This window comes from Monodelphis domestica, chromosome 3, assembly GCF_027887165.1.
Source record: "Monodelphis domestica isolate mMonDom1 chromosome 3, mMonDom1.pri, whole genome shotgun sequence".
Lineage (NCBI taxonomy): Eukaryota > Metazoa > Chordata > Mammalia > Didelphimorphia > Didelphidae > Monodelphis > Monodelphis domestica.
The window spans coordinates 301,885,431-301,911,468 of NC_077229.1; the positions used below are offsets into that span (position 1 = coordinate 301,885,431).

General features: G+C 34.9%; 1 protein-coding gene across 1 annotated transcript in view; it reads left to right on the plus strand.

Moving 5' to 3' along the window:
* Positions 1-26,038, plus strand: part of RP1 (RP1 axonemal microtubule associated) — a 375,431-nt gene that overhangs the window by 59,728 nt on the left and 289,665 nt on the right. The window contains exons 11-14 of the mRNA XM_007487226.3: positions 61-190; positions 15,864-15,970; positions 16,798-16,974; positions 19,735-19,947. Coding sequence (XP_007487288.3) covers positions 61-190; positions 15,864-15,970; positions 16,798-16,974; positions 19,735-19,947 — 627 coding nt within the window. The remainder of the gene's footprint in view (positions 1-60; positions 191-15,863; positions 15,971-16,797; positions 16,975-19,734; positions 19,948-26,038) is intronic.

Sequence of the window (26,038 nt, forward strand, 5' to 3'; positions counted from 1 at the left end):
AATTTTTATGTTGTTTTATGTATGTTTATGTTATATATGTATGTATCTTTTTTTAAACAGTGGGCTGTTGAAAGCTGGAAACTGAAGAAAGGAAACATTCTTCAGTTCTACAACCGACTTAGTGGAGGCTTTGTCCGTCTTCACCCTGATGGCACTGTTGATGCTCTTGGAGAAAAGACAGACAAAAATGGTAATCTTTTGACCAAAGCATGTGGTGCTGTGGCAGGTGTGGGAAGGAGATTCTGTTATGGTTTTTACTTTGAAGTTCCAGGCAATTTTGGATAAGAATTAGAACCTTCCCCCTTTTTAAAAATAGTTCTGTTCATTGAACATTTGCTAAATTATGAGCATTGTGCTAAATGCAAAGGAGAGTCTATCTACTCAACTATTTATCTAATTTATATTTTATATTATATATTTATATGTGCACAAGTATATATATCTATTTCCATCTCTCTTCTCTTTCCATTTGTTTATATATACATGTAGACACACATTTAATGTGTATATTATATACATATATAATATATATAGACACATATACATAGTTCCCTACCTATATGGAGTTTTCAGTGCAGTAGAAAGATGACAGGACACTAGTAATTGTAATATGCAAAACTATGTGACAAATGTATTAGGAAGTTCCCTAATAAAACTATGAGGTCAGAGGAAGAAGGTCATGATTAACTTGGTGAAGGGGAAATCATGGGACATTTAATGAGGAAGTAACATTTGCACTACATTTTTAACAATGAGTTAAAATGTAATAGGTCAAGATATGATCATTTCAGCACAGGGAAAAAAGATAAGCAAAGATATATAGGAAGAAAGCACAGTTTCACCTTTAGAGAGTAGATAGTAGTCTATTTTGCCTATGGCATGGAGTATGTCAAAGAAAGAAATCTGAGATCAAACTGGGAAAAAATAGGTTATATCATGGAGGATCCTGAGTCATAGGCAGAAAATTTTATATTTTACTCATTGATAACAGAAAATCACTAAAGATTTTTGAGTAGAGGATTAATACTGGTATGAAGGACAGATCAGAGGGAAGAGAGTTTCCCATTAGTACACATGACCATCAATACTATTGTGCTATAAGAAATGATAAGCAAGATGATTTCAGAAAAAGTTGGAAAAAATCTACATGAACTGATACAGAGCAAAATAAATAGAACCAGGAGAATATTGTACACAGTAATAGCACTATTATGTGATGATCAACCATAAAATACTTAGCTGCTCTCAGCAATACAATGATCTAGGACAGTTCAAAAGGACTTATGACAAAGAATTCCATGCACCTCCACAGAAAGAATTGTTGGAGTCAGATGCAGATCAAAGCATACTATCTCATATAAACATTAGTTTATTTATAGTTTTTTTTGGGGTTTTAGTTTTATATGAGTATTCTCTTACAACAATTACCAATGTGGGTGTACACTTTGCATAATGATACATGTATAATAATCCAGATAAGATTAGTTACCATCTCTCAAATGGGGAGGGAAGGGAGGGAGGAAAAAATTTGGATCTTATAATTTCAGAAAATGTATGTTGAAAATCACTATTATATGTAATTAGGAAAATAAAATATCTTTGAATAAAAAAATACACATGTCCATTATGTGCAGTGTTTAAAGCTATACAAACCATCATATCATGTAACAAAATGTGTTGAAGAAATTGTAGCTTGGCACTTCTTAACAAAAGGAAAAAATATGGGTTCTATGAATTGATTATTTGTAGGAAGTAGAAATTATACCTCTTGTAGGGCCCTTCAGTTTCAAACAATTTAGATTTTGTGGGCAAGAAATGGTCATTTATGGGGAAAAATCATAAGGAAGTGTCTCTAGGAAATCATGAAGAAGGATGAGAATTGAGAGGATCTCTCCCTATACTAGATCCACTTGAGATTCTTGCTGTTCTCTATTTTTAACCATCTCCTCCAACTTCAGATTCTTTCTGTGATACTCATATCCTGCATTTCCCCAAATCTGATGTAATCATTTTATTCTTAAGTCCTAAAAATTAATTCCTTCTCTTTACCTCAAGAAATATCATTTTGATCTATTGTTACTGTTAATACCCTTTCTTACCCAAAATTGGTTTCTCTGTAATATAATAGTTTACCCACTGCTAGAAATCTTGTTCTTTTGAACATCTAGTTCTTGGGCCAACTCTTCAAATCTACCAGCCAAGAATGCTACAGATTTCCTTTATCCATCTTATGCCTAATCTTTTCTCTAAAAGATTCTCTTTCTTAAAAATTGCATGCTGAGCTTTTCTAACACTCTTTTCTTCCTTCTGAGTCCTCTTGAATTTCAGTGGATTAAAGCTAGAAATAAATAATAACTCATGTAAGTCAATAAAGATCTGTGGGCAGAACTTGCCAACTGTCAAAATTGAGGGGGTAAAGGGAATCTTGCCCTGAAAAGCTATCAGTCATCTTGAACGTGCTAGTACTATGTAAACCACAATGGGCAGTCCAAAGCAGGTAGGTGCCTAGGGGAAGTGAACAGAATTCTATGACTTAGCTGGCATTTCTCAGGTAACAGCAGGCCTTTTGATAATTGCACACAGTGTGGTTTCTTGATGTTCAGTGGCCCATAAATTCTCAGTGTGAGGCAGTTTTTTACATCTCTGGAATGTGTTATAATGGATAGCGCTGACCTATGGACCACTTGCCAATAAAAGCTCTGAAGAACATCTTCGTGGAATAGGATTTTTCAGTCCATAAAACAGCCAGCAAGGCCTTGATTCCCCACTCACATATCAATTCCTCCAGCTAGTTATCAAGCAGATGGAAGTCCCACCATTTGCATGGTGTAGAGGGTAGACTACTCATTTCTTTAAGGACTATTGAAGCATTTTGTAGCATTGTGGGGTCTCAAGGTGGTTGCACAGCATTGGGATGTCATAGAAATCTCAAAACGAACTCCATTTTATGATCAAAAGCTGTGAGCCACTAAAGAAACAAATAACCAAAGCAAAAGAAAGACAAGGACAACAGAAATCTTCCACCAATTATTCCTTTGCCCTCATGTACATCCCCGAGGATCTGCATCCAGACTGAGGCAACAAGTAAAGTTATTTGATTTTTAACACTAAATCCTTGATGGATAGATTTATGGCTGAGCTGATTTCATAGGCTTCCTGCTGAGATTTTTAACAGCTTTGCTGGCAAAATCCAGTTTCCCATGGCAGCCTACATCCATTGTGCTTGTCTCCTCTGTGCAGAGAAGCTCATTAAAAAGCCGTTCATCCCATGAATTCAGGTATACCATTTATAAATCTGGGGATGCCTGGCCTCCTAAAAGGGTTAATCAGGCTATTTAGTGGGATGCATCACACTCTAGGCAGTCAGCAGTGTGACACTGTTTTCTTTCAAAACTTCTGACAACACTGTCTGCACATCCAGGTATGTGTATAACTGTCCTACTTACGATTCTAATAGCTAGTTTTTGTCTCACCTTAAGTTTTGCAGAATGCTTAATGTATTTGTTCTCATTTGAACCTCACGATACACCTGTGAAGTAGATGCTATTGTTATACCCATTTTATAGATGAACAAACTGAAGCTGAAGACTAGTTAATAACCTGTCCGTGGCCACATAACTTGAAAAGGGCAGATGCAGAATTTGAGATCAGGTGTTTCTGACTCCAAATTTAATGCTCTTGAACCCTATGTCATCTAATTGCTTATGAGAATTTGTGTTAAGCTAGCATGTTATAATACTATGAGGACTGCCTTTGGAATGAGAAGACCTAGATTTGAGGCATGACTCTTTTACCTTGATGGCAGTGAGAAAATACTTTATAATCATTCTAAGCCTCCTTTGCATGATGGAGATAACAATAATTCTCATTACTTTCTTCATGGTATAATTTTGAGGAAATGGATTTGTAAATTATGTTACTATGGGAAAAAGATTTGGTATCCAGAGGAATGATTTAATGACTGCCATTTAAGAGCCCTGTGATCTTGGGTAAGTCATTTAATCCTTTCTAGGCTTTGAAAATGGAGTGTAATTTAGATTAGATGACTCATAAATTTTCTTCTATCTCTAAATCTAGGATCCTACCAAATACATTATTAAAATTTTATTAGTATTAAATCACATAATGTATTTCTTATAAAATATTGCAGTTGTATACTTGTAAAATGGTATTTACAAAATATTATAAGTATATATTTATCGGTATTAAAAAGTGCAGTTGCTTAGGTTTTCAAAAGAACTAGTTTCTAGGGCTCTACAACTAGTCAAATCAACAAGCATTTATTAAATATCTACTATGTTCCAGACACTTCAATAAGAGTTAGGGGTATGAAGAGAGGCAAACCACCCAAAAAAAACCTTGCCCAATATCTGTTGCCTTTGGGAAATTTATAGGTTTCTTTGGGTTTTAGCTTCCCTATTGGTTAGGTGAGGTATTTGGATGAGATGATGCTATTATTTATTATTTTAAAGTAACTTCAGAGGGTGTGATAAACAGTGGAGAGGATGTATTTAGGACTGAAGATAGTGGCTCTGGTATACCAATGACCACCCTTGAATAGCAAGGTTTATTGTGTTCACTCTCTTAAATTAGTTCCACGGGGTGGAAGACTTCCTGCTTACTTCTTTGTCCTTTTGTGTATGTCAACTTTTAATTCTCCTCTTCAGCTGTTCATTTATTGGTTTGCTGAGTTAAGACAATCCTTTCCTGATAGACAATAGCTCACAGATTAAAAGAGTGAAACACTGAAAAGAGAAATATTCAAAAGAGGTTACAGGAGATAACATGCTATTGCAGAGAGAACAGCAACCTTGGAGTCAGGAGATCTGCCTCCCCATCTATGACTTGATGCTTAATAACTGTGTGAATAATGCAGGGAAAACACTTTAGCTCTCTAAGTTTTAGTTTGTTCATTTCTAAAATGGGCATAGTATATTGCAATGACTTAACCCTCAGACTTGTTATGAGAAAAAAAGTAGCACTCTATAATCCTTATATATACATACATATGTATATATATTTTTGTCAAGTGATGCCTTCTGTGGTACAGGGAGGGGAGAAAGGAAGATATCAGGGAATTTTGATGTAGCCAAAAAACTAATAATAAAAAAAAATAAAATACTCTAGAAAACTGAGTTAGTAAGGATCACTGGATTGAATCAGGAGAACTATTTTCAGGGCCCCTGTCATTGCCTAGTTGTATGATCTTGGCCAAGTTAATTGGCCTTTGCTTTTTATCATTCATTAGATTTGAATTGGATAATCTCTAGAAGTTCTTTCCAGTTTGATAGTTCTGTTCTTTTTGCTATGATTCCAGGGTTTCAATTAGCTCCCATACTCTCAACCAGTTAATAGCTATTTGGTCTTGAGTAGTTTTTAATCTTCATGGGGTTCCTGTGCAGTTGGGTTTTGACATTTCCTCTACTCTGCATGGTACGGAGAGCATAATCTCCAATTGTGTCATTTTCTTTATGTAGTTGAGAACTTTTGATTAGTTCCTGGCACTTTTCAGACCAAGAACTTCTGACTAAGTTACTTTGCTTGTGGACTTTGTTATTGGTTAACACAATACAGACAAGGGGATACATTTGGACTTATTTAATATTATCATAATCACTATAAAAAGAATGATGAAAAAATGGCTTAGGTTTGAGAAATGAAAGAGATCAAAAGCTTGTTGTCTTCCATTCTGGAGAGATTTCTGTCCTGGGGCTAGCTCTGATGATCCATGACTGCCTTTCCTGGACCAACCACTATTTAAGGAAAAGTCCCAACATTGCTTCATTTCACTCCCAATTCTCTTATCAACTCTTCTGTAGCTTCCTGCCTTGGAGATACTTTTCTATAGCATTCTACTTGTCCCCTTTTCTGCTCTACCTTGAACCAGGATCAAATGAACTCTATCATTATTCCTAGATGGGATGTATCTATTTTTCCATCTGTACATTATTCCCCTTTATGGGCTTTCTTCCCTACTAGAAAGTAAACTTCTAGATTAATGAATAGATAAATATATGCATGCATAGATAAAACATTTGTTAAGCATTTATTATGTGCTAGTCAATGTGCTAAGTGTTTAGGATTCAAATACAAATAAACAAAATGGTACCTGCCACAAAGGGATATTTTACTCTAATGGGATGAGGTAGTATATAAAAAAGGGGATGGAAAAGGATCTGAGGAGGGTAATACCATGGAGATAGCCTGAAAATGGGAAAAAGGCCTGCATATGGGTAAGATAAAGGGAAAATTCATTGTCTATCCTAATTTTCATTTCATATCTTCCAAGGTCTATACTCTGGGACTTTCTGAGGCCATCTTCTATTATTTTTTCCTTTAGTACAGAGTTTTTACAAAATTATGTATGTCCCCACTCCATCTGTTTCTACTGAGACTAACCCATACCAATGATGGACTCATTGTTAGACTCTTTTTCCTTGTTCCTTATGGGCTTCTTGCTGGGTTTTTGTAAAATTCTGTGATGGAAGGAGTAATTTACTATAGTTTCTCATTGAATTTCTTGGTCATTATTTTGTCTAATGTGAACTTCAGTTTATGGGAACTGAGTGGTGTACCTTTTCTTCACAAAGTCATCTTGCCCAGAAGTCTTTATAGATTCATTTGTTAAAGGAAGAGGAAGACAGAAAATTGAGTCATATTATATTGTAGACTAGTAAAGAAGGGAGAAAATGAAAATAAAAGGCTGCAGAAAATTGCATAAGTAACTCAACCATATGGAAGGGACCCCAGAAGTCACCTAGAATTAATTCATACATGAAAGGAATAATCACTATAACATATCTGACAAGTGGTCAACCACTCTCTGCTTGAATGCCTCCAATGAGGAGGAAACCCACTTTTTCTTGAGACTTATTTAACTTTTGGATAGCTTGATTTGTAGGGAAGTTTTTTTCTAGAGGTTAAACCTAAATTGACTTCTTTGAAATGGCCTATTATTGCTCCCAGTTTCCCCCTCTAGGACTAAACAGGACAAGTCAAATTTCTTTTTTTCTCCTGGATATATAGGCATATTGTAGGTTATTCCGAGATATTGTGGGTTCAGTTCCAAACCATCACAATAAAGCAAATATTACAGTAAAACAATCACACAGATTTTTCTGTTTTCCTGTTCTTATAAATGTGATGCTTGCACTATACCACAGCTTATTAAGTATGCAATAATATCATATCTAAAAATGTACATACCTTAATTAAACACATTATTACTATAAAATGCTATCATCAGCTTTAAGAGAATCATAATCTTTTTGCTGGTAGAAAGGCTTGCCTTGATATAATGGCTGCTGAGTGATCTGGATGATGGTTGCTGAAGTTTGGAATGGGCTTGGCAATTTCTTAAAAGAAGACAATTATGAAGTTTGCCACATCAATTGACACTTCCTTTCACTTGAACACTTAGAAGCTATTGTATGAATACTTATTGACCTATTTCATTATTATTCAGTCTCTTGGAAGAGGGAGACCTGAATAGAAATAGAGAGATGGGAGAATGGTCAGCCAGTGGAGTAGTCAGAGCATATAAAACATTTGTTGATTAAGTTTTCAGACTTATATGAGGACAGTTTGTGGCACTAGAAAACAATTGCAATAGTAACATCAATGATCACTGATCACAAACCACCCTAACAGGTGTAATAATAAAGAAAAAGTTTGAAATATAAAATGTGACAGCCACATGGTATGAGTGCATGCTGTTGGAAAAATGGCACCAAGAGACTTGTTAGATGCAGGGTTGCCAATTTGTAAAAAATGTGATATCTGCAAAGTTCAATAAAACAAGATATATGTGCTAACTTTCTTCAAATAATTCCTATATTACATGGAATTTGCATTCTCCATCATTCTCAACTGTGGCTTCTAGAACAAAACACAGTACTTCTGATGAGATGTGATTGGGAAAAGCCCTGGGGTAATGTCACCTGCCTGTTCTTGGAAGTTTTACTTCTCTTAATGCAGTACAAGATTTCATTAGTTAACTCATACTGAGCTTGCCATACACTGAAACCTCTAGATTTTTTTCAGAAAATTACCTAACCATGCCTTCTCCTTGTAAAAAAAAAAACAACCCAGCACCTCATAAAGTTAAAATAATTTTTATACTATTCAGCCCAAGAATTTATACTTAGCCCTATTGGAATTCATCGTAGTAGATTATAATGATTATACTGTCTTATAAAAATCTCTTTGAATTCTGACTCTGTTGTCCAGTATCGTTAACTCCTTCAACTGTGTGTCATCTGCAAATTTGATGAACAAGCCATCTGGGTCTTTATCTAGACAATTGATTAAAATTATTAAACCTGTCTAAGGCCTTATTTGAATTCAGCTCTTCCCAACTATAGCTGGCTGTTTTATTTGACTACTTCTAGGAAGAGGAAAGATTTAAGGAAATAGCTTGAAGGGATGGTTAAAAGGTATAGTAAAGGGGTTTTTGTTGTTTGCTTTGTTGGATGGGGGAAAAGGCATGCTTGAAGGCAATAGGGAAGGAACCAGGAGATAGGAGAGGTTGAAGGTTTGAGAGAAAGGAGATGACTAAGGAAGTATTCTGCTGAAGAAGATGGGAAGGGATAGAAGCAAACAGGGCTTGAAGGGGAATTGGCTTTGGCAAAAGGAGCCACTTTATTATCAAACCCAATAAAAAGAGGAAAGGGAGGATAGAATATTAAGGGTTGAGATAAATGCAAGAGGAATGGAAGATATTTGTGATGCATATTTTCATTTTCTCGGTAGGTAAGATAGCTAAGAGAAGGTGCTGTCGTCTATTTCCAGAGATGACCTATACTCAAGGGACAGGTAGAGATTAAAATTGAAAAAGAAGTGAGTGGGTCATGTAATGAGAAAAAGGGATAAAATGGCCCCCTGAAATTCTATGCTGGCACCCACAAAATGTAAAAACACCTAGAAGAAGACCTCCTCATGTCATGATGCTTTGTGGAGGGACAAGAACCAGAATCACATAGGATGGAAATATGGGAATGGATTACCATATAAATACTGAAGACCAAAGCCAATGAAACCATGTAGCTAATGAAATACAGAGCTATTAAGAAACATGTTCTATATGTGAGCAAAAGCATTTTGGAGTTTAAATTAATCACTGCAGCCATCCTACTGATTTTTGGAAGAACCTCTCTCCCATTTAAGAAAACTCAGGATTAATAGAAGCAGTCAACAAACAACTACAATAGTCCATCATAAATCTGATTTTCTGAAAGGGATTTAGGAACTATTTTTGACTTATGCATTGTCTGAGTGTATATGAGACACTCTCTACTAGTAAGACATGGATTAAGGGTCTGATACTCTTCCCATGGAACAACTATGGAATTCTGGGGAAGAAGAGATCTTATTTGGGACTAACTTTAAAAGCTGTATTAAGATTAATTTCTCTAAAAGAACACTAAAACAAATTTTCTTTTCTGGGGGTGGGTCAGAGTAACAAATTTGTTTTTAAATACAGTTTAGAGGTGGGCAATGTATTTTATCATGAGTTCTCTGGAATTGTGGTTGGTCGTTGTCATTGATCAATTAATTAAAGTTTCTTAGTCTTTTGCAGTTGTTTATTAAAAAAATTATTAAACCACAGAGTCAAATGCAAATTCCTAGGACATCACATTGGAAAACGTCTGCCTTATTGTCATTGTATCATTAACTCTTAGAAACTGATCATCTAACCACTTGATTTCATTTAATTGATTATCACTCATATAATATCTTTCTGTTTTCTCCCTAAGAATAATTAGGGTATGCTATCAAAGTATTTGCTAAAATTTAGATCAATTCTATCCACAGGATTTTCCTATTTGACTAATTTAGTACTGATATTGTTAGAAGAAGAAATGAGGTCAGTCTGGCATGACTTCAGTCAGTAAGCATAAGTCATACTTCCCCTAACCACTGCTTACCTTTCAAGATGATGTTCACCAATCATCTCTTTATGATCATTTGAGAATTTTCCCAGGATTTGATTCAGGCTCACTAGGCTATAGCTTTCATACAGTTTTCTCTTCATTTTTTTTTAAAGTGAGATATTTGCTTTTCTTTAGTTTTGTGGTAGCTTCCATTTCCCCTTGATCATCCAAGCATCAGTGATTGCTCAGCAATCAAATCTGTCAGTTCATTCAATACTTGAGAACTGAGATAAAAATGAGAGGAAGACAACACATAGATAAATGGTGGAACAGATATATCCATGCTTCTATAAAAAGCTCTTTTTCTTTACCAGTGAAAAAGAACCATTTTTTTTGGAATAATATGATATAGTAAAAAGATTGGTTTACTTGGCACCAGAGGAGCTGGTTCAAATCTAGATTCTGGCACTTTATGTGACTGTGGGCTCATCACATCCTTTTTTGGTCTTTTTTGGTCTTATGTTTTATCATCTGTAAAATGAGTGTCTTGGGGTATATGATTTCTTTTTTTTTTAAAAACCCTTACCTTCTGTCTTGCAATCAATACTGCAGAAGAGCGGTAAAGGCTAGGCATTGGGAGTTAAGTGACTTGCCCAGGGTCACACAGCTGGGAAGTTTCTGAGGCCAGATTTGAACCTAGGACCTCCTGTCTCTAGGCCTGACTCTCAATCCACTTAGTTACCCAGCTGCCCCCTTGGGGTATATGATTTCTAACGTTTTCCCTTCGCCCTCATCTAATAAAAATGTAGTCATTCACTGAGAGCTCCACGTATTCCCTTTTTATCTTATATAGCTTAGATATCTTCTACCACTCAACCCCTATGAAAGGATGAGCCTTTTTTTTTTTTGCCAGGGCAAACTCCTACATACATCTTTGGTCTATCTTGGGTCCTGGGCCTTGTTTTCTTTTTCCTTTATACTATCTTGCTTGGTGATTTCTTTATCGTCCATGAATTTAGTTATCATCTCTATGCAAATAATTCCCAGCTTTATAGTCCAGCTTTCATCTCTTTCCTGAGCTCCAGGTTCTCATCACTGATTCCTCTTAAATATTATAATATTTATATTTTAAATATTAAAATGTTCTTTAACAGAATATATTTCCTAGATATCTCAAATTCAATATGGTGCAGACGTAGAAATGAGTATGCCCCCCAACGCTCTTGTTTTCTATACTTCATAATAACTATTGAGGGTACCATCATCTTCCCAGTCACTCAGGCCAACAATTGTATTTTCATACTTGACTTCTCTCATACTTATCTATTGTTGTCTTATCCTTTCTACCCTTATGACTTCTCTTATTTATGCCCTTCTCCCCTCTCCATTCAGTGTCACCACCTGGGTTCATGCCACCATTACCTCATGCCTAGACTATTGCAGCATTCAGCCACCAAAGGGATTTTCCAGAAATGCAGGTTTCACCATGTTAGCCACCCTGCCTTGCCCTCCACTCAATAAATTTCAGTGACTCTCTATCACTTCCAGGGTAAAATGTAAAATACTCTCTTTGACATTTCAAGTCCTTTACATCCTTGTCTTTTCAGACTTTTCTAGTTTTCATACAATTTACTTCCTTTCATAGGCTATATTATCCACCAACACTGGCTACCTTGCTCTTCTTTACATATGACATTCCATTTCCTAATCCTATGCCTTTTTATTGACTCCCCCCATTCTCCCCATGCCTAGAAAGCCTTCTCCCTTAGTCTCTGCATCCTGGCTTCCTTCAAGATCCAAATCCAAAAGGAAACTTTTCCTTTTCTACCCTCATCCATCCCCTACTGCTTTCCAGTGCCTTCCTAGAGACTTCTATTTATACCGTATGCATCTATCTCATACCTCTTACATAAATGTTTATATGTTGTCTCTTTCCCTCTCCCCAAATTTTAATGTGATCTCCTTGAGGTTGAGGGCTGGGCTTTGTACTTTCTTTATATTCCTGCTCCTTATCGGAGTGCCTGGCATGGAGTAAATGTTTAGTAATCCTTTGTTGACTGACTAATCTATGGTCCTCTGAATCTCAGTAACCAGTGTGCTTCATGACAAACCTGAAATGCCACTTATGAAGCTAATGCAAGAAAAAAGCAATTAGAATAGAACAAATGCCCATCAAAGACATCTGTTCTGGAGGTAATTCAATCTGGAAAACATTTTCAGGAGTGGCCATTTTTAGAAGGTAAATCTAGAAGGGGAAAAGAAAAGAGAATCAATCACAAATGATATCATTACTCTCTAAAAGGTGATTGAGAACACTAGTAAGTACTGGCTCATAGGTCTACTTTCCTACAAAGATGAGGAAATTCTGGCAAAATCTTTTTGGGTGTATTTGACAGGGAAATTCAGAGTATTCATTATGAAGATTAGAGGGGAACCAAGTAAATTTTTTCAAATGACTTGCTAGAGCAGATTGCATCTTCAACTTCACAAAATTGAATGACTTAGAGAAAATTAAATACTTTTTAAAAATTACAATGAAAAATAAAAGTTCAGTAGACTAAAACATAGTCTTAAGTCATGATCTGCCTGTACTCTCTGGAGTCAATTGTAAAATTTTCAAAGTAAGTATTTATACCTTGGAAATAAATGATACTATAAATCAGGGCTTAATTTATTGTTTTCTTGATCACCAAGATTTAAGAATGTGAAGGAGAAAATGTTGATGATGCATATTAAACTTAAAATGTATTGTACATACAGTATATGTGTATATACATATATACATGTGTGTACATCTGCCTCTGATTCTCTCTCAAGCACATAGATTTTAGACAGAAAGTGCAATTAGACATTGAGTTAATTCCATAATTGAATAGGAGTGAGAGTTGATTAGATTGAATTTGAGTAATTGAGTAGTGCATTTAATGATTCCAAGTTACTAAGTGAAAAAAAACCCTTATCTGTAGCATCAGTCTTCTTTCAATGATGTTATATGCTTGAAGATCTTGTGATGACACCATCTTCAAGGAATTAATGTAAATCACCCAAAAGGCAATGAAGACATTGTGAGGGTACATATTGGCTGCAGAATGTTTCCTATAGTCAAGAATTGTCATGGTTAGAGCTTTTGATAAGTAGCGGGATTAGAGTTTGCAGAAAGTTACATGAGTGGGGTTTGTAGCAAGTATCATAACTGGAATTTCTAGTAAGTAGCATGATTAAATCTCTTCACATTGACAAAATAATTAGATGTTGATTTCAGATCTATCATATTATTTCACATTACAATCCAGAAAGAATAGACTGAATATTGCTTAGTGTGTTATAACTCTCACAACAAATCTTATTTATATCAACAAGTAGTGATAATGAAAGGAATTTGGCTCAGATTTTTATATTTTTGATAGCCTTAGATCAAGAGTGATATGAATCATTTATTGATTTTTAAATGCAGTGTCAGTCAACAAACATTTATTAAGCTCCTACTAAAGGAGGGAAGAAAACAATGCCTGCTCATGAGGAGCTTATAGTCTAATGAGAGAGACAGAATACCAACAATGATGTACATAGAAGCTACATAAGGCTAGGTTGGAAATAATCAAAAGAGAAAAAGGCTTCTTGTAGAATATAAGAGCATAGCTAGGATTTAAAAGAAGCCAGGAAAGTCAGGAGTTGAAAGAATAGAGGGAAAACATTCCAGGCATCTAGAGCAGTGGGGTTCAACCAGTGAAAATGTTTGGAGTAACTAACTGTAGCCTCTAAACTGATGACAATTATGTTTTTATACTTTACTGATTCAGTTCATGATATTTGAAGACATCTTTGTTTCTTATGTTTATGTGAATTCATTAGATCAAAATAGAATGCAATTTTAGAAATGATAATTATTCTTTGCACATTTTTAGTAACCCTTATCTGTTTTTCAAATATATCTCCCATCATTAATTCATTAGTCCACACAATTTAGTGAATCATTCAACAATAGTCTTCTGAGAAACCTTGCCCTGATTTCACAGATGAGGGCATAGGGACAGAGACACTAAATGATTTGCCCAAGGTCAACCAAAGAGTTCATGTTAGGATTAGAATGAGAAATCAGAATCCCTGCTTCTTAGATCTTTGTTCATTCTACTCTTTCCCCCCAGGAGTATCATCATTGTGGTTTCATTTTATGAAGGTCTTTAATTCTCATCCATTAGGAACCATTTTATTAGAAAGATAAAAATAAATTAGAGTTTAATTAAGCAGAACCCTTGCAGTGAAAAGTGGTCTGTTTAGTTTATGTATGAGTATTTCACCTTTGGAATGGAGGACTCATTTAAATATAGTTTCATTTTTATATAATATGAAATTCTCAACTGTTTTGGACTACCATAAATTTTTTTCATAACCCCTATTATTTAATCAGTGTTATTCTGGTCAAGAAATCCCATATTTGTTTACCTTTGACTTTGCAGAGGGAGACTTTAGGCAATTATATACATAATTCTAATTAAATATGAATATGAATTTTTGAATGGGGCTTAAATTATCAGGTAAATATAACAACTCTCCACCTCATTTTATATTAGCAGTTATTTACAACTTATATGAAAAGGACCTGGGGCAGACTATATCCCTAGTTGAAGGAAAGAAATGATTTATTTCTTTACAATTTCACTATTGAAGTCATTTTTAGACTTTTAGAAGACTTTTATAGTTGTTGGGCTCTTAGGTCAAAAAATTGTATTTCTGAAATCTACTTCTCAACCTTTTTTAAAAAAAAAAGATGATAGTCAATGCTCCTTGCTGCTAAAAAAAAAACAAAACTGAATTTTGTAGCAATTTGTCAGTTCTGAATAATGGCCGATTATAGTTGGAAGTGAGCATTGGTGTGTTAAATTGAAACCAATCATTAATCCCCAAGTTATTTCAATTTGTGTTTGTGTTATTTATTTATTTTTTTGTACTTTGCTGTTATTAAAATTCATTTGCATGCCCTGATATTATCAGAGGAAGGGCTCAGGAACATACTGAACTACAGAGGAAGGTAAACTTTGAATTAAAAGTTTGCCATCTATAGTTTATATAATTTGTAATTCAGATCTGATGATTACTTCAGCTAATCAAAAATGTTTAGTTTGGAATTCACCAGAAATTTGTAGTATAAAAAAAACTTGCAGCATATATTTTTGAAAGAAAATGTTTTCATAAAAGTGAATTGTATATCTGTTTTTAGATGTAGCAAATATATGTTTTGCTTCCCCTCTGCCACCATCTCTTTGTTACAAGAATTGTGATTTAAAATATTAGAGAGGGGATTTGGTGCAACTGAGGAATTAGTGATAAGGTTGCCAAAAAAAGAAAAAAAATAGAAAGAAAATATAGTAATTGAAGCCTTTTCTATAACATGCAGAAGAGAACTGAAGGAAATTCAGAAGAAAACAGACAGGCAGGACAGCATTGAAAATAACATTGATATACACTACATCAGTATTTAGCTGGGAAGGCTAATCAACACAAAAAGTAAAAAGTGAAATGTTGCAAAATTATAAAGAACAAATGTGACTCTAAAGAAGAGATATGAAGAGGTTCTCCTACCCCACTACTTTGCATATGGGTGTGGAACATTTCATTTGTTTTCAAACTTTTTTGATTTATTAATTGGATTTGCTGTTTTTTTCTCTTTTTTTTGTTTAAACAAATTTTATTTATTATATAGAATGGCTCTGGAATAAAGGATAATGAGAAAAATTTTGGCTACATAAAAACAAAAGATATCAATAAATAAAATGTACTTAAAATGAAAATGGTTCTATATTATATTCTTTTTATTTTTTTAAAAGCAAGCTATACATAATGTAGATTTAGTTTTCACATGTAAAACCTCTGTTTTGTTCTTGATTTGTGGAAATGTTCTTTATTTTTTGGTATTTCTTAAGTTCAGAATAAAAACATTAAAAGCATTTATAAAGAAAAGATTATTTATCAGTATCTAAAATGTTTTTAAAGGACTTTTTGATGTCATTGTGAAAAGAAGAAACATATGCATCTTTCAAAGTCATCAGACAAGAAATCTTTCTCTTGCCCTTGATATCTCTGGAATGGCTACTGGAATGGTATGATTTTGCTTTTTATTGCCACAAGGATACAAATATTTCATATTTTAAAAACAAAGTAGAAATTATTTTCATTAAATATTTTTATAGGACTTTATGATTTATTGTTTTTCATCTGTAGATTTCTCACCTCTACAATTGTCATTTCTTTCTACTTTAGTCAAAAGGTTTTGAGTGGAAAATGAATACTTTATTTAATAAGTGTGATTTAAGGACAATTAATCAAAATATTTCCAGATTAAAATAGATCTAGATGTGGAAGGGACCTCAGATGCCAGGGAGTTCAACTTTCTTTGTTTTATAGATTAAGAACCTGAGGACCAGAGAGTTTAAATGACTTATTCACAGTTATAGGGTGTAAATGTTAAGGACAGAATTTGAATTCAGAGCCAAAGTTCTTTTCACTATACAAAACATTAACAAAAGAGGAATGCCAAGCCGTGCAAATGTTATATGTGCCTATTTCTGCCTAAAAGAAGAAGTATTGGCTAAGTAACCCTGTAAAGTCACTTTAGGTGCTATTATTCAGCCCAATAAAGGGAATTCCTACTGAGGACAATCATTTATATTAGTCAAGTTTTAGAAGTAGTTTATGATATGCCATGTTGTATTTTTCCTTTGTGCATGGATCTCAGGTATGCTGAAGAGTTATGTGGGTTAAAAGGGTACTATATCAAATACAACACCAAAGACTTTATATTACTATAGGACAACAAAGGTGTTAAAAAAAGAAAGGGTTTAGATTCAGGTTTTGTGTTACAGATCACCACACAGATTGTAATTCTTTAATTTATTTTATTTTTCTAATTCAATGTTTTCTATTTTAGCCAGATGGTGGAGTTACATGTGAGCTTCGAGTCCTCCATCTGCCTAATCGCTGTGCCATTCTGGAATCAGTCATGGTCCCTGGTCTGACAGTTGCTTTCAATAGTCAAGGCAAAGTAGCTGACGAATCAACAAACAGCTATGCAGGGCTCTCGAAAGAATTTGTGATATATGCTAAGGTAAAATGGAGGAAAGTTATCTGAAGAAATAATAACAGTGGTTTACCTTCCTCAATTTTTTAGAAAAGCTTCAGTAATTAAAATCATTTTGCAGAAGTTAGAAAGCTTCCCACTAGGTGGCACATGTCTCCTACCATGATATTTTGCATAAACTTCTAGTATTTAGGGATATTGTGCTATCCATTGTATATATATTCCCAGAAAAGTCTGATCTTTTTCATCCATTGGCTGAGGACAACAGGGTTAGGAGGTCAGTCCATAATTGAATTGTGATCACTCTCTCTTCTAATAGAAGTTGAAAGTTGGAATTATGACTGAAGGACTTAAATGAGGCTCACTTTGGGAGGATGGGAGATTCTGAATGTGGAAGCTTGTCAAATTTGTAGATTCCATGTTTTTAACTGAATCCTAACCTTTAAAGTTTTTCACGTTGCAGAAGCTGGGCAAAGAACGATTTCATGGTTCATGCTTTTCCCTTTTTAAGTCTTTTTGAACTTAAGCATTTGTCATAAAAATATGATCAAAACCTGTACATTTGTCAGAATGAAACTATCCTGAAAATTGACAAGCCTTTACATATAAGGCCATGAAATATAATTGCAATATACTAGAATATTCTTTTAGAGATGTGGATGTGGTATTTTAGAAAGGGCTGGTTTTAGTGACAAGAAATTTGGGTTCTAGTTTTACCACTAACCCACTTATCTGACCTTTCAGGATCATGGTTTAGTGGCAAATGAATAGAACTTTGGGACAGAATATGGGTTTGAATCCTGACTCTGTTATATATTACCTATGTGACCTTGGGCTAGTCACTTCATATCTTTCAGCCTGTTTCTTCATTTGTGAAATGACCTATAAAGTTTCTATTAATTCCTAGCACAATACCCCCAGAACTCAATCCTGTTTCTCACACATAATACGGACTTAATAAATCCTAGGTGACTGTCTAAAATTCCGACAAGTCATTTAACTACTCTGAACTTAGTTTCTTCATATGTAGAATGAAAGGACTGGATCTAATTCTTTCCAAGGTAAAGTTCAGCTGTAAAATTTCATGATTCTTTGTCTTGGTAGTTGATAAATTAGTCTAATTATAGTCAGTAGAAACTTAGTTTTGGCACTAAATTTGCCCCCTTTCCTTCAATAAAAACCACCAGAAATCTCAAAAAGTTTACTTGCTTTTGGTTGTGGGAATTTCCAGATTCCCAATTGCCTGTCAGTTCATTTACTCTCATGTTTCTCAGTTGGTTATTTCTTGATCAAGAATCACGCTCTGCCTGTTTTTAGCAAACTTTAGAGCAAAATTAGACAGTGCAGCTTGGAATAACAAATCATAATTTTCTGGGGTCAAATGTAAAGAGTCACCTCAAGGGAAAGAAGTTATCTACAAAGTTTGGACTCCTCCAAAGAATGTCGATATAGTACACTGGAAAAAGTACTGGATTAGAATAAGAATGCCAGAGTTTAAATCTCACCTTTGTCACTTTTCATGTGTCCCTGGCAAGTCACTGAATCTTTTTGCCAAGTCTTGGTTTCATCATGTATAAAAGGAGACAATTGCATTAGATAACCTCTTATTTCTTCTCTAAGTCAGTGCTCTCTGTTTGAGCAATATTTGCTATTAGCTTCTGCAGTAGTTTCTTGAAGAAGAGAACAACATATTTGGTTAAAGACAGTTGATTTGGGAACTAAGAACTAAAGCTCATTTTCCTAAGCTTCAAATGTGAGATTTCATTTTCTCCTCTAGTTAGAAGACAGCATCATATAGCTGTTGAATATCAATATTTTTCCTTCTGCATAGACATAAATATTGATAAAATTAATCCTGTGAAGTTCTTACCTGATGAGAACATTTCTTAGACATGACTAAGGTAGAAAGGATGATTTTTTAAAACTCTCATTGGGCACATACTACTTGTGACTATAGAATAAAACATTTTGCTCATGGATTTACAATTGCCTCTTGGTCAGATAAAAAGATCATAGATTTAGGTATGGGTGGAACCTTAGAGATCTAATCTAACACCTCCCTTTTTTCTGAAGATGTTTTATTTTTCAGTAATCATTGGTCAATTTTTCTCCCATTTTTTGTTTAATGATTTTTTTTATACCTACCACTCATTTCCAAATATATCCCCTTTTCTCTCCTACATAGTGAGCTTTTTCTTGTACCAAAGATTAAAAATACCCCACAATTTAGTCAAACAAGAACTCTGACCATGTCTGACAACATATGCAATATTCCACATTTGTAGACTCCCAACTCTGCAGTGAAAGGATATAGGTATATTTTCTTAACTCTTCTCTAGGGTCAATCTCAGCTATTTTCATGATGTAGTATCCAGTTCTGTTTTCCTATTTTTTTGTCTTTCCATTGTTATAGTCCTTGTGTAGAATTCCTCTTAACCCACTAGCTGTCTGGTTCTGTTTACTTCACTCTGCATCAACTCATATAAGTCTTCCCATTTTTTTTTCTGAATATTTCACAGGATCTTCATTTTATTCATTTTAGAGGAGAAAACGAAAGTCCGGAGGGCCTTAGTGATTTGCCCAAGATAGCATAGGTAGTTAATAGCAGATCTGGGTTATGAGCCTAGGTCTACTGACTTTGATTTTACCACTCTTATTGCTATATCATTATGCTCTTCCTAAGATGCTCAGATCAGAAATCTTTGCCAGAGAATAGGTATCCTAGACAACAGAAAGAAGAATGAGGCTGTCACTTAATGCTTACACCTTCTATCAATTGCTTTAAAGGGTGTGTTCCACAACAGTGCAGTAATTCTGCTCAATACCAGCTTATGCCAGGCTCTGACCCTCCAGTCTGATGGGAGCTGCAGTGGAGCAGGAAATCAATCTGAAGAATCCCACTGGAAAGTGCATAAAATCAGCTCTGGGGTTTGCATGTTTGAAAGTGTGAAGAATCCAAGAATGTTTCTTAGGATCAAGAATGGCCACTGTGATGGAAGAGTAAGCATCTGCTCTCATTTTTCTTAGCAAATGTTTAAATAATTTTCCAGTAATATAAATGAAAATGCCATTTTTGTAACTTTTATTTGTTTTTAAAATGATGAGCATTCTCTGGGCTGGCATGTGAATTTTATATAGAAATGACATTTTGTAACTAAAAAGTTGTTGGTAGGATTGTCAATAATTAGGATTGGCTTTAAAAATAGGTACAAGTAGCTATTTCTTTGAAGGTGGGGGTCTATTTGGTGACAAAATAAGGACATCCCACCACCAAATAGACTGCTGCCTACATTTGAAATCCTACCACTCAAGTTTTTTCTTTGAACTTGAAAAGCCTTTTTTGGTTTTGTTTTTATATGTCCACAAAACCTTTACTCTAATATCTTGTTATGGTATGTGATTACCCTCTCTTTATTCTTCTAGAATAAGCCTCAAAGGTAAAAATTTCTTTGCTATTCTGCCATGTTGGAAAAATGTTGAATATGATTCTAGTTATAGACTGTATTTACTTAGTACTAACTTAGATAAAGAGAAATATATTAACCACTAGGTTCCCCACTAGGGGATGATTCTACATTTCATGAGTTGTTATGGTGAATGAAGAATACAAAATGATACTTTTTCCTATGTGACCTCCTTCCATAACTATAGTAAGAGTGGTAGAAATTAAATAGTCTATGGCAGAAGAGAGTATCATTCACAATTTTTAGATTAACATTGATAACTAACCTATCAAGTGTAGATGTCTTTGGAAAGAATGAACAAGATAAGATTTCATTGGATTATTATTCCATAATATTGAAATAAAGCTATGATGTCCCTGATGTAGGTATTTTCCCAAAGGTGCAGATTGTGACTCATTCATGCCTTCTCACACTGTGTGACTCTCATTCATGTTCCCATATAGATACGCCACAAGGAGGAGTTCCCAGTACTCTGGGGAATCTCTTCCTAGTTTTCTTGACATTTAATGAATATCAGTAGAGCACTTGAATTGCCCATCAGTTATCTTTTGTTTTGACTACATGGTGATAGCCCACCTCCTTCTCTTGCCAGACATCACCTGCATGATATTCTTTACATTGTTCCTTCCTGCACAATTCTTCATTGGCCATAATTAAGTTTCCTCTCATCAAACATGTGCCTCTCTGTGACCCTTTGGTCTTCAGCTGGAATGTTAATCATTTGGATACTCTAGTATTTCATGACTCATACCCATCACTGGAAGAAAATAGATGTTACAAAATAATGGGCTTTTGTTTCAGAGAGAATCCTGACTTCATTAAAAATACTATGCAATTTCCCAAATATAATCTAGATCACTTTTCTTCTGTTCAATCTTGGTCCAATTAATTATGCAAGATAATAAATACCTGCCCAAGTTATAACTCACCTGGCCTTTATAATAACCCTTTAAGGTCAGTACTATAAGTAATATTATTCCTATTTTACAGGTGAAGTTGGACCTCAGAGAAGTTAACGTGATCAGGCAGATAGAAAGTGTCCAAGGGATATTTGAACCCTAGTCTTTCTGCCTCCAAATCTGTTACTTTTTCCTTTTCCATGTTGTTTAAGGAAGATTATGAAAGGGAAAATGAGGCACAGTACAGTCTGTGTAGTATTGTTCTAGGAGGAATCAATGGCCTCCCTAGGGAAAAAGGGTGCTGAAATGAGAGAATACCAAAGACAAAAGAGGTCCTCTTCACATTTTCCCCCAGGGCCAAATATATTGGCAGGAATTCAAGAAGAGTTGTGTGAAGTGGAGCTGAGCTTTAGATTGGGGCAAGTTAGAGGCTAACACACTCAGACCCCTCTTCCATTGTATTGCACTTCCCCTTTTTTTCCATTTGGAATTCCTGGTACTATATTGTTGCACATCTTGAAACAAGATTATTCCTAAAGAATCTAAATTGTGGATAGATGACCCAAAAGGTGATGAAGAGATGCACGATGAACTCAAGTATGTTCCAGACTTATTAAAAGGGGTCTTAATGAAAAAAGATATTGTTGGAATAGGAGGTGGGTCAGTGATGTAGAAAGAAGGAGAGACAAGCAACTAGTCCAGGTATTCCACTAACAGAATAGCTATATGACCTAGAGAAAGGCTTCCATTGATACCCTAAGATTAACTTAGAATTTAAAAAAGGGAAAGTTTAAATATTGTTTGAAACCCCCCACTCTCTAAATTAAGCTAATACTTGCCCCACTCTCTGATTGCATCAAGATGGTAGATAGTGGGGGAAGAGAAGAACAGACATATACCCCAAAGCCACTAAAGATGTCATGACTCCTGGCATCTAGAAGAAACTTGCCTCTTGTTCCTTGTGACTTCTTAGCTTCTGGAAGACTTGTGTCTTGCCCAGATTAGGGTTAGAGTCCTCCATTTGGAGGGGCTTTGGAAAGGGATACCAATAAAGGCCTAAATTTGAGTCCTGAGAGGAAGAAGGGGCTTTTTCTGGGGAATTGAAAGGGAGAAGGTGTATGCAGGCCTAGCTCCTGGTTCTCAGTTCTTGGTCCAGCTCTTGGAGGAGGTTTACTAAGGAAACAGTTAGGTACATGTGACACTAGAGGCCTTTTCTTTCTTTGGTCCACTTATAATTATTTTATGAATACTTATAAATTAAGATACAATCTCCAGAGAATTTTTATCTTTTCACAAACTAGAGTGAGTCAGACTGGCAAGGAGAGTCAAGGGCTTTGTTTACTTGTTTCTTAGTTTTTCATGTTGAGATGAAAGAAAAAAAGTTGGTGCTATTTGCATAAATATTAGGTAAATAGATCCCATATATCTTTAAAAACACTAATCATGAGCAGGTTATAGAAGTCTAAACACTGGTGTTGGACAAAATCTTTTTTTTTTTGTCAGAAGTGGCACTCATGGATTTGTCATTAATTTTTGTGTATATGATTCTCCTTGGGGATTGTAAAGTGCTGGGACAAGTAGCCTACCCTAATCATTCAATATCATACTTGTTCCTGGGTTTCAGCAACTTATAATTTTTCTTCCCATCCTGGAGGAACTTAATTGATTTAAGTCTTTTCTTCTTACCTGATTCTTTTGACAGGCCAGGAATTTTGTTTCTCTACTGTTTCAAACAGCATTTCTACATTATAATTGTAATGATGAAGCTAGAAATACATATATAAATAAATAAATAAATATATATATATATATATGTATATATATATATATATATATACATATGTATGTATTAAAGTTTCTCATCTACCCAATCATCATTCCACATCTTAGTGAGGATGATCCTCTACGCTGTCTACGGGGATTTTTTGGAGACTTAATTAAAGAAAAAAGATCTCATCCCTTCAACTTATCACTAGAAAAGTAGCCTGGAATCTGGGAGAATGGGAGAAGAGATAGCTTCTAGCACTTAAATAACAATTTATGGTTTTCAAAGCATTTGACAAATATTTTTTTAAATTGTTGCAACAATCTGGAGAGGTAGGTCCCATTATTATCTCCATTTTAAAGATGAAAAAATGGAGATATAATAGAGAGGCTAGGTAACTTGCTTAGGTTACCAAGCTAATAACATCTAAAGCTAGATTTGAACTTAAGACATCTATATCACATGTCCAATTCTCTATCCACTGTACCATTTTAGCTCTGTCACAAAGCTTTCCACAGGCCACATTGCATCCTTCAAAATAATCTCCAGTTACAGGTACAATATGGCTATGGCTATGCATTGATATAAGCCACTCCCTCAGAATCCATTAGGTTCAGGACTTGATCATACTTCCATGCAGGGAGTTTTAGGGTCTCTTATAAGCCCTGCCTCATTCCAAAGGATGCATGCTACTAGATATTTTTGACAAGGTTCCAGGATCATAATTCCAACTTGTGGTTATCAATATCCTTGTAACAACAATGTGATATATATGTATGTATGCAATAGGTAGCTTTTAAAGCATCTTATGGTGCAATAATAATAATAATAATAACAATAATAGGAATTATGTGGCAGCCATTATGCATACAAAAGGACACAAAAGCTAGTCTCTGTGCTCAAGGAATCATCTATCTAATTGGAGAGACAACATGTGAACAACTATATACATATATATATATATATATATATATAGAGAGAGAGAGAGAGAGAGAGAGTTGGGGGATAAATGGAAAGTAACAGAGGGAAGGTACTGGAAATAAGAGGGATCAGCAAATCTTCCTGTAGGACTTGGAATCCAGGAAGGTCAATAGTCAAGAGAGAGGATGAATAGTATTCCAGGAAAGAGGGACAGCTAGAGATAATGGCAGGAGCCAAGAGATGCTAGGAGGCTAGTGTCACTGGAGCAAAGGATATGTGTCAGGGAATAAGATTGAAGATTGGAAAAAATAATTATTGTTGTTCAGTCATCTCCAACTCTTCATGACTCTATTGGGTGAAGATTTTTTTTTGAGTCATTTGCCATCTCTTTCTCTAGCTCACTTTACAGATGAGGAAACTGAGGCAAACAGGGCTAAGTGACTTGCCCAGAGTCATACAGCTAGTAAAGATATGAGATAATATTTGGACTTAGAAATATGTATGCCAGAGAATTTTATATTTGCCCTGGAGACAACAGGAAGTCACTGAAACTTACTGAGTAGGAAGAGACATGATGAGACTTGCACTTTAGGAAAATCACTTAGTGGCTGAATGGAAGATGGATTAGAGTGAGGAGAGACTTCAGGGAGGCTGATCCACTAGCAGGCTGATGCAATAGTCCAGGTGTGAAATTCTGAGATGTGGTATCAGAAGAGACAAGGGAATTTTGAAGTGATGTTACAGAGATGAAATCTATGCGTCTTAGCAACAAATTGCATATAGGATGGGGGTGATAAGTAGTGAGGAAAGAGTGTTGGACCTGATGTAATGAAGAATCGCGTTCAAAGCTTATGTCAGACACTTGGCTGTGTGAGTTCAAGTCATTTAACCTCTGTCTGCCTTTCTTTCCTTAAATGTAAAATGAGAATTAAGAGTAGCACCTCCTTCCCAAAGTTGTTATGAGGATAAAATGAGATAATATATATGAAACATTTTGGAAATATTAAATTATTATATAAACTCTAGCTATTATTAATTATTATTATTAATAACAATAATTTGAGCAACAATATAGTATAATAGATAATGGGCTAGGCATGGAATGAGGAAGACCTGGGTTCAAATACTTCCTCTGATATATACAATTTTTGAACAAATTTCTTGTCTCATTGTCCCACCCAACTCTCTAAGCATGTAAATTGCTGATGAGCTATGAATTGTTTGCATTGGTAAAGGTAGTTTCCACACCAGGAGTTCCCCATACAGATGAAATCACAGCCTGCCATCCCTCATCTCACAATACAACAACAACAAATCCCAAACAAACCTGACATTTAAATAATGCTTCACAGTTTACAAAATGCCTTCTTTGCAACAGCCCTTATAAAAATAGCTTTCTTCTCTGTTTGCCTTCCCTGCCCCCATATGCTCCTATTGATGTTCTACCCATTTCATCTTTCCATAGGAAGTCTTTTCTGATACTTCCCAAAAGAAGTAATTTTTTCCTCTTTTGAACTAGTATAACTAATTGTTTGTACTTCTCTTTCCTTTTTCCTATTGATTATTTGAATCAATTTAAGTCCTTGAAGACATGGTCTTATTTATATTTGTATCTTCCCCAGGGCCATGCCTGGTGCCATAAATGTGGTAGATGCTTAAAAGATGCTTGCCAAATGACTGAAGGAAAACATACTCACTTAATTTGTTTATAGTCATTTACTTGCGTTCAGTTCAACAGCAAGCACTGATTAAATGCATACCATGCACCATGTATTGTACTAAAGAAGCTTATAGTTTATTGGGAGGAGAATTGTAGAAATATTTGTATTCTGGAAAAATAAAACCTCTTTTAAGGGAGACAAGTATCTCAGGTATAGGTAGCTTAGAGTATAGTAAACATCAGCTGTAAGCCATTTAAAAATTCCTTAAAAGATGAAAAACATTTTCATCCAAACTAAGTGATAGCAATCCTCTAATTTCTATTTCTGTAGCTATAAAATATCTGTGATGGAGAAATACATTACTTAACTGGACCCTAATTG